General features: G+C 54.1%; 4 protein-coding genes across 4 annotated transcripts; 2 read left to right on the top strand and 2 right to left on the bottom strand.

The window, feature by feature from the left end:
• Positions 1-1,212: 1,212 nt before the first annotated feature.
• Positions 1,213-2,786, top strand: J4E84_004353 (uncharacterized protein; the record flags this gene model as incomplete). Its single annotated transcript, XM_049386960.1, has 2 exons — positions 1,213-1,440; positions 1,488-2,786. 2 exons carry the CDS (start codon positions 1,213-1,215, stop codon positions 2,784-2,786), a joined length of 1,527 nt encoding a protein of 508 aa, XP_049245730.1.
• A 1,040-nt stretch (positions 2,787-3,826) lies between these two features.
• Positions 3,827-5,352, bottom strand: J4E84_004352 (uncharacterized protein; the record flags this gene model as incomplete). The annotated part of the gene is made up of 3 exons (XM_049386959.1): positions 3,827-4,173; positions 4,560-4,835; positions 5,223-5,352. The coding sequence occupies 3 exons, from the start codon at positions 5,350-5,352 to the stop codon at positions 3,827-3,829; spliced, it is 753 nt and encodes a 250-aa protein (XP_049245729.1).
• A 482-nt stretch (positions 5,353-5,834) lies between these two features.
• J4E84_004351 (uncharacterized protein) lies at positions 5,835-7,425 on the top strand (the record flags this gene model as incomplete). The annotated part of the gene is made up of 3 exons (XM_049386958.1): positions 5,835-5,909; positions 5,954-6,879; positions 6,933-7,425. 3 exons carry the CDS (start codon positions 5,835-5,837, stop codon positions 7,423-7,425), a joined length of 1,494 nt encoding a protein of 497 aa, XP_049245728.1.
• Positions 7,426-7,817: 392 nt separating this feature from the next.
• On the bottom strand, positions 7,818-15,700 carry J4E84_004350 (Type I Iterative PKS; the record flags this gene model as incomplete). Its single annotated transcript, XM_049386957.1, has 3 exons — positions 7,818-11,317; positions 11,375-15,487; positions 15,547-15,700. The coding sequence occupies 3 exons, from the start codon at positions 15,698-15,700 to the stop codon at positions 7,818-7,820; spliced, it is 7,767 nt and encodes a 2,588-aa protein (XP_049245727.1).
• Positions 15,701-15,930: the final 230 nt, after the last annotated feature.

The raw sequence follows: 15,930 nt of genomic DNA, 5'->3' as shown, positions 1-15,930 counted from the left end.
CCGGCAACTGCCTCTAGTACGATCGCGGGAGTTGAAATAGAGCTAACGGTGAGGTTCCGTATTGTCCCTGATATCAATCGCATGAAGGGAATCGTTGGCATCATCTTTGTTGTTGGCGATGCGGAAGTTGCGAGTGGCTTGTCGCCCACATGTCATGAGGTGGGTGGCTCATCGCAGTACCACAAGAAGCTGATTCGGGGTAGCCTCTTCTGAATCAGCAACAAAGAATCTAAGAGGAATTCTCGAAGAGAGCCTTCGAGGAGCGCTACTCTATAGCATAGCTTCCTTTTCCATTAGATCTCATTCACGGTGCTGTAGCCGGCAAGAGGACGAAAAGGCGATCTTGTCACAGGGCTTACTTCCGCATTCCCCGTTCATGCTAAAGAATCGCATCTTAGACAAAGTTTCACCCCAGGGACCAAAGCTTGATAGTCGATGGGACCAGGATTTCTCAACAGCTACCACCATGCTGGGCATCTCTTGGCGGCGGACGAATAGGACTCGCCATTCACATCCATGGGTTTCAATCGAGGTGTCATGTGCCTTCCGCATGAGCGGGATTAGACCGCACACCAATTCGTATATACCGTTATCGCATACAGCAATTCGCGCTATTCAGTGTCGCTTTTCGGAGATGGACGCATCTCGGTGACCGACGGCGAAAAACAACCTTGGAATGGCGTGTGAATATGGCCTCTTTCAAATTGGCGAGGTGATACACGTCCAGAAGCGTGCGTCTGGACGCTAGGTCTCACAGCCATCCTAGAAGCCACGATTTGTTCTTTCATCTAATTTCCTAACTCGAAAGTGAGGTCACGCGTAATGAGTGTGGGACTGCGACACGCCGTTTGGCGGCCGTCAGAAACCGACTTCGCGCGATGATTGAGATCGAGGAAACAGCCACGACGAACGCCCACCGGCTAGAATTCACATCTTCTGCCCGATACATACTACCTCTGCGGCTAGACTGATATAATTGACCTAAGGATTCGGGGCTACTGATTAACAAAGACATCCGACATCATCACCTTTCTAGTGTGCCACGCTTTCCATTTTGACATATGTCACACAGGATTAGGACTAGCATTCACCAGCAGTATCTACCTTCACTTCGGTATAAAGCTCGTGTCTCCAACGCATCAATATCATCACCAGCACTTCACTTCTACCATCTTCACCTCTCTCTTCTACTCTCTATTCAAGATCTCCAACATGTTCAGCACCAACACTCTTCTTCTTGCCCTTGGGCTTGCTGCTTCCTCAGATGCTTTCTTCCGAATGTCTTGCCCGGGACGAACTGTCAGAGAGCGACTTGATCCCATTGTCAACCCTGGAGCCGTTTCTGGCCATGTCCACACGATCTCAGGCGGAGCCGCCTTCAAAGCCTCCATGACCTACGCAGACACCCGAGCTTCCAAGTGCTCGTCATGCACGATCAAGGTAAGACAGCCACCTCGTTTTGGTGCTAAACGACTAACGATCTGCAGGAGGACATGTCTAATTATTGGACGCCGCAGCTTTACGTCAAATACAAGGACGGATCCGGTTTTGCTCCTGTCCCGGTCATGGGTGACCCAGACGACACCAACGGCGGCATGACCGTCTACTACCTTCAGCGCCGAGGCACCAATCAGACTGAGAAACTTCACGCTTTCCCGGAGGGCTTCCGCATGGTCGCCGGTGACCCATTCACTCGCAGCTACGACGGCAGTCTTGCCGCCCAGGGCATCTCCTTCAACTGCCTTGGAGCGAACAAACCGGAAACCAACGGTTTCCCCGACTACCCATGCCCAGGTGGACTGCGAGCCCAAGTCTACTTTCCTCAATGCTGGGACGGCAAAACCCTTGACCCTTCTGATCACAAGAGTCATATGAGCTACCCAGAGGGCAATGTGTACAACAGCGGCAACTGCCCTGCCTCGCATCCTGTGCACATGATTTCGATCTTCTTCGAGATCTTCTACGACACTGCCCTGTTCGCGGACCAGTGGGTTGATGGCAAGCACCCCTTTGTCTTCGCTCAAGGAGATGCAACCGGCTTTGGCCTCCACGGCGACTTCTTGAACGGATGGGATGTCAAGGTGCTTCAGAATGCCGTCGACAACTGCAACGACGCCGGGGGTGCCGTGGAAGACTGCCCAGCCGTAACCATGTTCACCGACCGAGAGTGCAACGACTGCAAGATCCCAGTATCCGTCAACGAGAAGACTAGTGGAAAGCTTGCTGCACTCCCTGGCTGCAACCCCGTCACCTATGGCCCGCAACGCGCTACACCAGGAAGTTGCCCAGACAGCACAACACCATCAAAAGACGGCGGCTCCACCGATCACGACGACTTGACCGCCATCCAGGGCTGGGAGTACGTTGGTTGTGGCTCCGACAACGTGAGCGACCGCGCCATGAACGGCTCATGGACCTTCAATGACTACATGTCCATTGAGATCTGCGTCGACTACTGCAATGCCCGCGGCTTCACTTACGCAGCGCCCGAGAACGGCAACGAATGCTTTTGCAACAACAGCCTCAACCCCAAGTACGCGCCCAAGGCCGGTATCATGGGCTCATGCACCAAGTCTTGTGTCGGCAATGTCAACCAGATCTGTGGTGGTGCGAATGCGATGAGCATCTATCACAAGTGCTCCGGCGGCACTTGCCAGAACAACAACGATGGTGGTGCTGCGCCGGTGCAGAGCAAGGCCTCCGTGGCTGCTAGGTGGATGCCCCTTTCTACTCTAGCTACGGTCGCAAAGGCTGCTGCTGCCACTCCGGTAATTTTGTATGGGTAGATCTGGGGGTGATGCGGATGAGTCCAGCAACAGTCATCTAACGGCCTTGATATATCCCTTTTAGGAGTTCTTTTCTTTGTAAATCTGCAAGCGCATCAGATATATGATTGATGAATACAAAATATCCTTTCTACTTCACCGTCCACTCATCTGCTTTGCTGATGTCTGTGCGTGTGGCTTGCACCATCCATCTAACAAGAAATTTTGATGTTCATGGTTAGCTGTCATTTAATTTAGGAGGCGCAACACTATAGCGCGGACGGATGCAAGGTACCCGGCCAGCTAGCTTGGAGTGTGACTTTAGTTTGGTTGTCAATAACACTAGTGTGCCAGCGCCCTGATCAGAGTGGATGTGCAACCAGACTGGAATGACCCTTGCATACCGGGAAGGCAGCTGAAATAACGCCCAAGAGCGGAAAGTGAAAAGCATGGCTCGCCGTAAACCGTATGAAGTAGGATGTTGGCACAGAATATAGTTCGTAAAACTGATGCCATCGTCTTCGTATCTAAGCAAAATGCGTTGGACGCTTGTCAGGGCTTATTATCCGAGCCAAGTACCTGCTGTTTGTGACAGCCTTCGTGCTCCGAGCTCCGAGATGATCGCATCCTGTCACCATTGTCATATTGCTTTCCCAGTATCTCTCTCTCAGACGCGCCATCCTCAACATCATAAGGATCAAGCATTCCGTGTTCCTGTAGTTCGAATCCAAAGTCCTGTTGTGTTGCCGATGGTCGAGTGGCTTCGGAACTGCCGACCAGAGAGGGGGCCACGTGCCTGAGGAATAGCCGCAGGGTTAGGAGAGAACCGGTGATGATGATGAGACTGGCTTCGATAAGACTAGTGGATCTTGTTAGTGAGGGATGCAAAGAGCTGATGCTTGACGAGAGCTGCGCACTTACATCCACAGACTAGGATAGACCGTGTCCCAAGAAGCGTCTTTGGAAGTCAACATTGGGGGAAGCAACGCGACGCGCACCGCACTTGTCACGCATGTACTAGCTCCTTAGTCAGTGATACCCGCGCGCTTGGGCTTGAAGGCTTACATCGAGCCAACGCTGAAGATGCCTATCACCATGATCTTCCGCTCTCTCGACATTTGTAGTCGCAGAACCATGGGTATTGGTAGGATGATGACCATGATATCCGTGATGATGTTCAGCACCCCAGTAGCGATGTATAATGCCGCCTTGTTCAAACATTGCCCTTCTGTGATGGTGACGTCGATATTCTTCGCAAACGGTTTGCATGCTGCAAGTAAAGAGATGACAATGCCGACACAAGATCCGACAACAACAAATATGGTGAAGTGCACTCCAGCGCGAAAACCGCGCGCGGGGCTCAAGTTCAGGTAGAGACAAAGGAATGACAGCTTTGCGAAGGCAAGAGCTGGCGAGTATAGTACAGTAGTTGTTAGAGTTATCTAGAGTTCCGGAAGTTAGCAAACAATGCCGCCGAGGTTGCCCACGGGAGACCGACTCTCGCGATAGTGTTCAGTTGGTGGCCGGTAAGTTCCCAGGCATGTACACCAATGAGACCTGCTGGTGCCCTATCTATAATGCTGTTATGAAACTCGTTCCATAAGATAAAGGAAGCAGCGGACAGAACTTACAAATAATGAGTAACTGTACAGGTATCGCAAAGACCTGCCAATCAGCTCATGTCAGCTATGAGCTTTCTTCGACAGAAGAGTCGTGAACACCTACCCATGCAAGGAGCAGACAATCTGGCGCAGCCGTTAGCAAAGATGGATCGCGTTCACGGGAATGACTTACAGTCATCAGACGACAGTTTCTTGACTAACACAGCTTTGGTGTAAGCTCGAACGGCCAAAAGAAACGTCGAGACGATCGTTCCCACGATTCCAATCCAGAGGATGATGGCTTCACCTCGTCGTTGTGGGTTCTCGAGGTCTATCACATAGTCGTCTGGTGCGCGTACGATTGGCTGAGTGAGATCCGCCATCTTCTTACGAGCGCGCTTGCTGTGGAAGCAGCCCTCAAATTGGAATGTTTTCAACAGCTCGACGGGGGCATTACGTCGATTTGAGTCTGGCTGTCTCGCAGGATTCAAAACAAGCTGGGTCGGCAGATCCAGCCAAATGGTAATCCATCTAAGCGAAGCAGGTTGATTGATCCGGACATTTCATGTGCCGCCATTGTGTGTGAGGCTGAGAGCATAATGCAATGCGTCCTGTCCATCCCCTGTAATGGCAATGATGAATCTCGATCTGATTTAATCGATAGCGCAATACTTCCGACTTAGCTTGTAGGCAATGTGTTTACTCTCAGCATCATCCATCCCATCTGGGTGCACCTATGCTCTCGAGGTCATCTGCATCGAGTACCTACATAGGTGGACTCTACTCGTGTCGAATTACCCTTTAGCCCACGATATGATGTACAGTGGCTTGAATCAGAGCTCCCGCCGTGCCGCACAGCGGAACTGCCGTAGCGTGCTAGCTGAATCCTGCGGGACAGGGTCGGGAAAGGGGAACATGCGCGAAGGATGCAGGCGAACGGGTTGCGGGTCAATCATCTGCTCAGCCGTGTTCTTACTTGCTGTCATTGGATGAAGAGTTGTGTTGCTTGATAAGACGGCAGAGCCGCAACGGCGTTGATCCTTTCGTGGAGAAGACGCCGCAGCCGTGCTTCCGTTGACTCCAGAAAATGGCTGGGCGTTACTCTGTTGGGATTAGCGCCGACTTGATTAGTAAGTTTCTCCGATGAATGCTCCTCCCTCTCCATTCCCTCCATGGTCACGATGCCCAGACTCGCCACAAATTCCACGGCAGACTCCAGATTTGATGTAGTCGAGTTGATGCAGTCGGCACGGAGGCCTCTGCCGGAATGATCTAACGGAGCGTGGAGATCATCTTCGGCTGCTGCCATCCGCGGTCTTGCTGACTCGGTCAATGAGTTTTCACATCTCGGCGGGCATCTGGTCCACCTATGGGATCAGTATCAAAAGGCTGATGACCCGGTACCTTATAGACTTCTGAGCTGTTTCGTCCTCCTCGTTAAGGACCATTCACCGCCTGTTCTTGCATCATGTTTTGTCTGAGCTTGGCCTTGGGAGCCGCGACCCTGGTCAGCGTAACGCGCGCCCAAAACGAATCCTACTGTGTAAGCTTCACGTTGCCTTGTAATGCTGTTCTGACTTCCTTTAGTGCACAGCTCTGACCCAGAGTCCTGTAGCCAAGCGCGTGACCTACCCTGGTCAAAATGCGTACGACGCGAGTATTGCCTCTTACTTCGATGGAAAGAGCAGACTGTCGCCCAACTGTATCGTGCAGCCCACAAACGCCGAGGAAGTGGCTTCAATTGTCAAGGCTCTTACGACTGCCAGCACGCAGAAGATTTGCAAATTTGCCGTACGATCTGGTGGCCATACTCCGATTCCTGGCGCCAACAACGTCGACGATGGCGTTACAATCGATCTGCTGAACATGAATGGAACCACCTACAATGCTGCTTCCGAGGTAGCAAGCATCTTACCAGCGGCGAGATGGGGCTCTGTCTACGCAGCTCTTGAGCCGTTAGGACGTATGGTAGCCGGAGGCCGAGGCAGTACCGTCGGCGTTGGTGGCTACCTACTAGGTGGTGGGATATCTCACTACGCACCTCGCGTTGGATTGTCTTGTGACAACGTGATCAATTTTCAGGTCGTCCTTGCCGATGGTCGCATCGTAACTGCCAACAAGACGTCTAATGCTGATCTCTTCACCGCTCTCAAAGGGGGTAACAGCAACTTTGGCATCGTAACACGTTATGACATGGAGACATTTGAGAACGAAGATCTCTGGGGAGGTATCGTCTCATGGCCTGCATCCACCGTCAACCAACATTTCAAGTCGCTCGTCGACTTTGGTCTCGACCCGAACAGAGATCCAAACGCTGCTCTGATCCTCTTCCAAGGATACTCAACAGCGAGTCCCGTAAACGTCGTAAGAGCTGCGTTCGATTACACCAAACCCGTGGCTCGCCCGGATGCCTATAGCGAGTTTCTCGCCGTCAACAACACCCTCAGCGATTCTACCAAGATCCAGCCAATGAGCGCGATTGCTGCCGAGTTTGGTAGTGACACGACCAAACGGTACGTTTTCCCACTGACTTCAATGTGAGATTGTCGCTAATACAAGCAACTAGAGTTCAATTCCGTACCCTCTCATACAAGATTGATTATGAGACTCTTCAGGAGACAGCGCGTCTATACGACATCATGCTGACGGAGCTTCGAGCCAAGGCCTCTGGACAATGGCGCATCTCGTGCTTGCACCAGGTTTTTGCCACAAGCTACACGGTGAACAGTACAGCCAGAGGCGGCAACGTGCTTGGGTTGGAACGCTACACTGAAAATTTCATTATGTATCAGTCATACCTACTTTGGTCCGAGGCGAAGGATGATGACCTGTTCATTACTCAGGGCAAGATGCTGACCGACGGCATTCAGAAGTTTGCCACAGAGAAAGGCACAGCGGTGGAGTACCTGTACCTCAACTATGCCGATAAGGACCAGGATCCACTTTCGGCTTATGGCGCTGACAAGGTGGCATTCATGAAGAAGGTCGCGAAGAAGTACGACCCGACAGGCGTCTACCAGAGTCAATTGCCGGGCGGGTTCAAGATTTCTCAGGTGTAGAATTAACAAACCTACAACAGCCTACAAACCTCAAATAAATTACCCGATTAGGAAGGTAGCAGAAAGCGTCGATCATAGCAATGTGTCTTCTTGGGTTGTACGTCGTGGAGGGCCCGGAGACCTTGCTGTCGTCGGCGCGAGGTTTGCCATGGACGCCCGCTATGGATCAGTACGAATCGGCTTCGCTTGGAACTGAAAGCTCGGCAAACGGATCAGTGTGATGGCTTCCTTGGAATCATATGCAATCTGTTTTATTCCAAAATGAACTTGTGTTGTCTTCACAAATATGTTGATGTTCTATCGAAGGTGGTGGGCCTCGCTGCGTCGGAGTCGTGAGCGGCTGCCCCGCGCAGCTAGCGACGCCAACCTCGTCGCGTCGCGACTTACAAACCTCATTTAGCTGCAATGACCTGATCCGCTACATGCTGGCACAACTCAACGGCCGGCTGTTTCTTCAAGATGACGAACACAGGAACCTCAACGCCGAATTGCTTAAGGAACCAGTACCGCAGCTCAACCGCAATGAGCGAGTCGACACCAAGCACATAGGCCGGCTTGCCGACGTCGAGATTCTCCGCCGGTATCGACAACGATTTGCTCAGCTTCCCAAGTAACGCCGACGTTACAATCTGCCCGGCCTCCTTCGCATCAGCGGCCGCCTTGATGAGAGCGAGATAGTCGACGGCTGTCGCCTCGCCTTCGCCGCCAGCCCCGGTGCCGTTGACCAGCTCGACCTGACCCAGACGAATGAGATTCTTGAACAGCGGCTTGCCCACCCAGTGCAACACTCCGTCCTGGAACATGCGATACAGCTTCGAAGGCTTATCATGGATGTTCACCACCTGCGCCGCGCCGCCGGCACAATCGTATCCAGGATCACACAAGACATCCAGAATCGCCATTAGCTGCTTCTGCGTCAGCCCACCCAGCCCAGCGCGCAGACTCTTCGTCACGTCCTCAAAATTGTCGCTCGCCCACCCAGCCTCTAGCACCAAACCGAGATCGAACGAAACGCCCTTCAGCCCAATGGCGGCACGGTGCCGCGCGAGCGCATCTTCGAAAGTGTTACCGGCTGCATAGTTGGCTTGCGCGGGGTTGCCGATGATGCCGCTCATGGAGGAGAGGAAGACCATAAAGTCCAGATCCTTGGGCAGGAGTTCGTGAAGGTTCCACGAGCCTTGATACTTGGGCGCCAGGGCGCGGTGGAACTGCGAGACGGTCATGTTGGAGAGCATGTTGTCCGACAACACCATCGCTGCCTGGATGCAGCCCTTGATTGGCGGCAGCGTTTTGCTAGCCTCCTCGAGGGTGCTCTTGAGGACCGCGCGGTTGGAGATATCCGACGCCGGCGCGTGTACTACGACGCCTTGGGCTTCCATCTCCTTGATGAAGGCGATCACATCGGCGCGCCCAGCTACGCCTCGCGACGAGGTGACGAGGAAATGCCGTGCGCCGCGGGACGCCATCCAGCGCATGATCTCGCGCCCCAAACCGCCCAAACCACCGCTAATGACATATGTAGCCTGCTCCTCAAATGCGTACGCCGGCTTCTGCGCGGGCTGATACACGACCACATCTCCCGACTTTTCGAAATCGATGACGGCCTTCCCTGCAATTTTACCGCCCTGCAGCGCGCGCATCGCTTCCTCAATCTTACTCGGCGCAAATGCATGCAGCGGCTTGGGATTGTGGAGCCCAGGATTCGCCGCGAACAGACTAAAGACGTCGTCGAGCACGAGTTGCATCAGGGGCTTGTTCTCGGCGTACATACCCGCGACGTCCACGGCCGCGAATGTGACATTGCGCAGGAAGTGGCCCATCTCAAGCGTGTTGTTGGCGAGGATATCGGCTTTGCCAATGTCGATGAAGCGACCGAAGGGCGCTGTGCAGTGCCATGAGTGTTGGAGAAGTTCGCCTCCTAGAGAGTTCAGGACGACGTCAACACCGCGGTTGGCCGTGGCATGGAACACATCGTCGACGAAGCTCGCCTCTCTGCTGTGGAAGATGTGGTCGTCCGCGAGGCCGTAAAGCTCCCTGACCAGCTGGCGCTTCCACTCGCTTCCAACCGTGACGAACACCTCCGCCCCACGCAGCTGCGCGAGCTGTATAGCAGCCTGCCCCACAGCACCAGCTCCAGCGTGGATCAATACACTCTCGCCCTTGCGCAGCCGGCCTACATAGTCGAAAGCATACACAACCGTAGCCCATACAGCAGGAATGGCAGCCGCATCCAAGAACGAGATGTCTTCGCGTGGGATCCTACGCGTCGATGCCTCGTCGCATCGTACGTAGGTTCCACAGCAGCCACCCGTCGAGAAGATGAAGTACATGACGCGGTCCCCAGGCTGCAACGTGCAGTCTGGTCCAGCGCGGATGACGGTGCCAGAGCCTTCGAGGCCGAGACCATCACCTGGCACTTGGCCCAGGGATATCATTACATCGCGGAAGTTGAGGGAAGCGGCTGCTACTTCGATTTCAACTTCACCGGGGTGCAGCTCTGTGCTGGAAGGGATGGTCTCGGTGTAGTATAGGGTGTCGAGCAAACCAGGCTGTTGGATGGTCAAGTTGATGCGCGGTTTCGGGGATGCTTGGCAAAGTGTGAAGCTGACTTTGTCGGGAAGTTTGGCGCGCGCGGCAAGGGTTTGATTAACGCTCTTCTGAGGGACGATTCGCGGAATGTGGATGAGGCCGTTATGCACTGCAAACTCGGAATCGGCGTCTGCGCTCTTGTCTCCTATCTTGTGGAAGTGCTCCAGGAGACGGACCACATGGCTCGCTCCCTCAGCTGGGTCATTGGTCTCCAAACTCAAGGTGACGAAGGCCTGATCACCCCGCTCAGAGCAAATACTTCTCGAGAAACCGACTGCCATCTCAGCGGCGGGGTTCCCAGCACCAGGACTGCCGCCGCGTGTCAGCCAGAGGACTGTCTTGGCGTCCAAGCTGATCTTTTTGAGGGCTTCGAACTCGGGTTCTCCGATGGTGCCGAGAATGGAAGTGTCGAGCTCGAGCAAGCTGATGACTTTGGTGCTGCTCAAATCCAATTCAGCGGCAATGAGACCTTCGAGAGTGTGTGTCTCGGTCTTGCCAATCCACGGCAATGTAGTGAGCCTCGCCATCAGCGTATCGGCAGAAGTAGCCTGCGCAGCATCCGCGATGATGACCCACCTTTCAAGCGCAGCTTGAACCTCAGCCTCCTCTGGCCTCGTTGCGACGAGCGTTGAGACACGGTGCCGAGGTTTGTACTCGTTGTCCCTAAACACCATGTCGACACCTGAGAAGCCCGCGGTCTTCAGCGCAGCATCCCATCCTTCTTCGGTCAAAATTGGTCCCAACGCCTCGTCTTCTCCGGGCAGGGCGTCAACATCTTCGCCTTCCCACCAGTGGCCCTCGCGCATCCACCACCCTGGAAGCAAGCCGAAGATGATGCCATCGCGGATGTTATCGACTGTGGTCTCCATCATGATGAGTTTTCCGCCAGGGCGCAGGAGAGCGTAAAGATCGCGGAGACACTTCATGAGATCCGATGTGGTATGAATCACGTTGCAGGCCATGATCACGTCGTAGCTGCCGAGCTCGAAGCCCTGGAGAGAGGGGTCGATCTCTAAATCCAGTTTGGCGAAGCGCATATGCTTCTCAGCGAATGCGAACTTCTCGCGAGCCTTCTCAAAGAAGCCGACTGAGATGTCGGTGTAGGCGTACTCGCTGAAGCGCACCAACTGATCAGCCTGAAGACCTTCATCATCTACCAGAAACGGTAGCACCTTGGATGTGGCACTGCCAGTCCCGGAGCCGACCTCGCAGATCCTGAGCTGAGGATTCGCGTGTGCGAGGATGTTTATATACGCGCCAGCCTTGCGGTAGTGGCGCGAGTAGAAGTCGCAGTGGTAGAAATCTGTCCCCACGTCAGTCTTTTTGTTTCCATCTCCACAGTATGTGTTGTTGAACTTACCATTAGCCAGATTGCCTTCAAAGATAATCTGTAACGCATTGTCCGTTCCTGTCAATATCCCATAGAGATGTTCACCAGCCTTCTTCACAAGTTTCTGTGTCGGCTCGTCGTCCGCCTCACGCAAGACATCCTCGATGCTCAAGTGCTCCAGTCCCCGTGACGCCAATGTGTACTTCTCCCTATTTGCACGGACCTTGCGGAGGAAGTCCACGTACTTGGTCAAGTGGTTGTCAAACGTCACCGGCTCGCCATTCTCGATCTTATCCAGCGCTTGCTCAATGAAATACAGTGCAATAGCGTCCGCGCGGTCGACAGCCTCAGCGTCTTTGGGATCAGGTGAGAATTGCGGGTCGCGTGCGAAAACCGCCTTCAAGTATGTCTCTGTCTCGGCTTTGCTTAGCAGCGAGAGGTCGGGCTTGAAATCGATGCCGTACGAGAAACGACTTGCACCATCATCGTCACGCGTGTTGCTACCTGCGCCGGCAATGACAGTTCCACGCTCACCCTTGGCAACAATGACAGGCTCGCCTGTCTCAGCAAGCAACGTGCTAGCATCCCACTCAAATTCCCTGAACGTGCGAGACATCTCCTTCGTCGCGACATGCAGCAGTGGGTTGCCAGGCAGTGTGAAGAGTTTGTGCGACACCCACAAGTCCTTGAGGTTACTGAACATGAGCGTTGGGATCGGCTCCCAACCACCCATACTCAGCGAGACAAAGCCCACATGGAAAACTGAGTCGAACGTTGTGGGGTGAATCACACACGGGTCTTCGGCAGCGTACGGCATACTCTTCGCGTAGTCCCGAAGCGCAAGGGTACCAGTCGCACAGCCGTTGCGCGAGTACTTGATGTCTCGTAGACCCTGGAAATAAGGTCCATAATCGAATCCAGATTTCTTACTCAGGTTTTCGTACAGCTGGGAACTTTGCACACTCAACGTGCATTGCTTCGCTGCGCTTGCGTGCTCTTCGCCCACAGCTTTTGCCCATCTAGTCTTGCGTGCAGTTGTCTCTGGAGAAGGCTCATTTTCCTCAAGCTCGACGCGAATGCTGCCAAATGCACACTCAATCCACTCATTTCCGCCGAGAGTGAAGACACGCCAATCATACACGCCTTGCGCAGCGTCTTTGGCAGTGTGCCGGCGCGGTTGGAGGTAGATCTTCGCCTCGGTGCCCTTCTCCGTCTCGTTCACGGGTATAGAGCGCATGAAGCGAATGTTTTCAAGTCTATACCCGCTGATGGCTGCGCTAGGCGAAAGCAGCTGACGCGCAGCTTCGATGGCCATTACGAGCATACCCGTGCCGGGGTAGAGCGGCGAGCCTTCGAGCGCATGGTCAACGATCCAAGGAGCTTCCGCGAGGCGTATCTTGTGATGCCAGGTGGGTTGAGCAGGGTTGAAGTCGTTTTCGCGTAGACCGAGAAGAGCGTGTCGCCGGAAGGGGCGCTGGGAGTAGAGGGCGCTGAGACGGGGTTCGTCCCAGTAGAGCTTGGCCCGGGAGAAGGGGTAGGCGGGAAGATCTGTTAGTCGCTTTGGCTTGGCTGTAGGCTTGAGAGTGGCTTGGTTGGGCAAGTTGAGGTCGATGGGGAGGCCAGCGCTCCAAAGAGCGCCGATGGTTTCGAGGAGGGTGCGGACGTCAGGCTGACGAGGGTTCAGCACAGCTGCGTACGACCATCTTTCCTCGCCTTCGCCTAGGTGCTTAAGAATATCTTTGACGGGGCGTCGAAGAGCGGATTGAGGACCGACCTCGACCAAGAATTTGGAGACCTGCTTCTTTTCGCTGACCAGCGCTGTTACCGCGTCGGTGAATAGGACTGGGGAGAGCAGGTTCCTCACCCAGTAGCTCGGACTTGCAAGACCCTCCAGTGTGATGAAGCTGCCTTCGGTGGATGAGAAGAAAGCGACAGTACTCGGCTCCTTGCCTTCCCTTACCGGTGCGCGTATCCCAGCCAGTAAACCCTCATACTCCACTGCGCCATCCCGCAACGCTTCGGAATGATACCCAATCTTCACAGTCAGTTTCCGTGCGAAGACCTCATCAGCATCCAGCGTGTCGAATAAGCGCGAGATAGCCACTGTGGGACCCGACAACGTGACGTTGACAGGACTGTTCTCGCATGCGACAGTCACCGTTGGCTCTGCCTTCAGATATGTCTGAACAGCCTCCTTGCCCAAGCCCACAGACATCATTGTTGTTGGCTCTCTCGCTGGATCAGACGCCAGCTTATCGGCGACAACACCGCGGAAGTAGGCCACTCGCCACGCACTCTCGCGATCCAGTCCACCTGCACAGTACGCAGCTGCAATTTCACCTGACGAATGTCCGACTACCGCTCGGGGGATGATACCCCATGTGCGAAGTAGATCGACGAGCGCCACTTGGATAGCTGTACAGAGAGGCTGTGACAGCGCTGGCTTGGACACCTGACTAGCATATTCATCCTTCTCAAGCTCGTCTAGCACAGACCATGTGCTACCAAGACTGGCGAGATAGACATCGCAGTCTGCAAGACTTTGACGAAAGACGGGATAATGCAGAAGACCAAGGGCCATACGCGCATACTGCGCCCCTTGACCTGTGAACACGAAGGACAAGTCTGGGGCGGAAGAAGTACTGCTGAAGACGCTCGGCGAGATGAGTGTGGTGAGTTCGTCGGTATGGGAGAAGACGACGGCGAAAGATCGGAATTGGAGGAGAGATCTGTGGGAAGAGAGCGTGTGTGTTAGATCTGAGAGGAATTTTGCGCTGTTCGTGACCTCTTTCGATGAGAGGAACGTCTGGAGGGCTTCTGCTTGGCGCATTGTGCCGTCACTGTCTGCGGCTGAGAAAGGGATGATGGCGTAGGGACTTATGGATGCGAGGGTGCCGTTACCGTTGGTGTGGCCATTGGTGTGTCCGTTGGTAGGTGCGAGTTCACCGACTGATTGATGGAGGCCTTCCAGGCCGTGGGCGCGCAGGTAGTTGTACGCGTCGTCGAGGATGACATGGGCGTTGCTACCGCCGTAGCCAAAGGAGGAAACGGATGCCCGGCGTATGTCTGTTGCTGGCCATGGGACTGCTTCTGTGGGGAACGCGAGCTGCAAACCTGCTACATCGATGGCAGGATTTGGCTTCTCAAACATGGCGATTGGCGGTATCACCGCATTTTCCAGCGCGAGAACGGCCTTGATGACACCAGCCATACCCGAAGCACCCTCCAAATGACCGATATTCGCTTTCACAGAGCCCACATAAAGCGGTCTATCCACCTCACGACCATCGCGGAAAGCTTGTCCTACAGCAGCTGCTTCAATAGGATCACCAACCGGCGTGCCGGTTCCATGGGCTTCAACATAGTCGGTATCAGCAACATTCAGCCCTGCAACGCGATACGTATCCCGCAGCAAATCCAGCTGGGCCTGTTGGCTCGGCTGTGTGATACTCGGCGTCCTCCCATCCTGATTCGCACCAGTCGCCCTAATGACCGCTCTGACAACATCGCCATCCCTCAGCGCCGCATCCAGTGGCTTCAACAAGACAAAGCCAAACCCTTCGCCCCTGGCGTACCCATTCGCCTTGGCATCAAAACTATAGCTCTTTCCGTCCACGCTCAAGAACCCGCCGTTACTGAGCGCAAGTGCTTGGCTTTCTGGCGTGATGAATGTGTTTGCGCCGCAGACAAGCGACATCTTGCTCTCTCCCGTAAGAATACTCTGCGCACCAAGATGCAGCGCGTACAACCCTGATGAACACGCCGTATCGACTGTCAAACTCGGGCCTGCGAGATCGAAGAAATGACTAATCCGGTTACTCAGCATGGACGACCCATTTGCTGTGGCGTGATACCGGGACTGCGCACTAAAGTCCCGACCTGTTATTGTTTCGCCGTCGCGTGAAAATGAAGCGCAGTAGACAGATGTGGAAGAGCGGGAGAGTGTTTCCATGGGTATTCCAGCGTTCTCGAATGTGCGGTAGGCGCCTTCGAGGAGGCCGCGTTGTTGCGGGTCGAGAACCGAGGCTTCGGCGTAGGACATGTTGAAGAAAGGGGCGTCGAAACTGCGAGGGTCCTCTTCCATGAAGTGCGCGTGGCGGATGCGTAGGCTGTCTAGGCGGTTTGGGTCAGGGTGATAGAATGCTGTCAGTTCAAGTTAGCTTAGGGTCATTTTTACTTCCGTGGAGGGAATGGTTGCATACCATCTATGTTGAAGCGGTCGGCGGGTATCTCTTTGGATACATTTCGAGCGTTCATTATCAGTTCCCAAAAGGAGGAGGCGGATACGGCGTCGCCTGGGAACTTCATGTTCATGCCGATGATGGCTATGGGCGTTGTCTTGTCGGTAGTAGCCATGATTGCGGTATTTGGTATGGTACGGAAGCTTAACGGATACAAGCTTTTCCAACGTCCTGTAATCTTCTTGCCAAGTGCAGATGTTCCTAGGCTTAACGATAAAGTTCGTGGAAGATTGCCTGGGATGGTCGCAAGTACAATTCAAGTCTGAGAATTCGATATGTACAAGCTCGTTTCGTTGAAAAGACAGTGACCGAGCTTTGCTAAATACAACAGACGTCTCGCCGAAA

This window comes from Alternaria hordeiaustralica, assembly GCF_023758085.1.
Source record: "Alternaria hordeiaustralica strain BMP 2776 chromosome Unknown scaffold_6, whole genome shotgun sequence".
NCBI lineage: Eukaryota > Fungi > Ascomycota > Dothideomycetes > Pleosporales > Pleosporaceae > Alternaria > Alternaria hordeiaustralica.
This window is presented reverse-complemented; position numbering and strand designations above follow the sequence as displayed.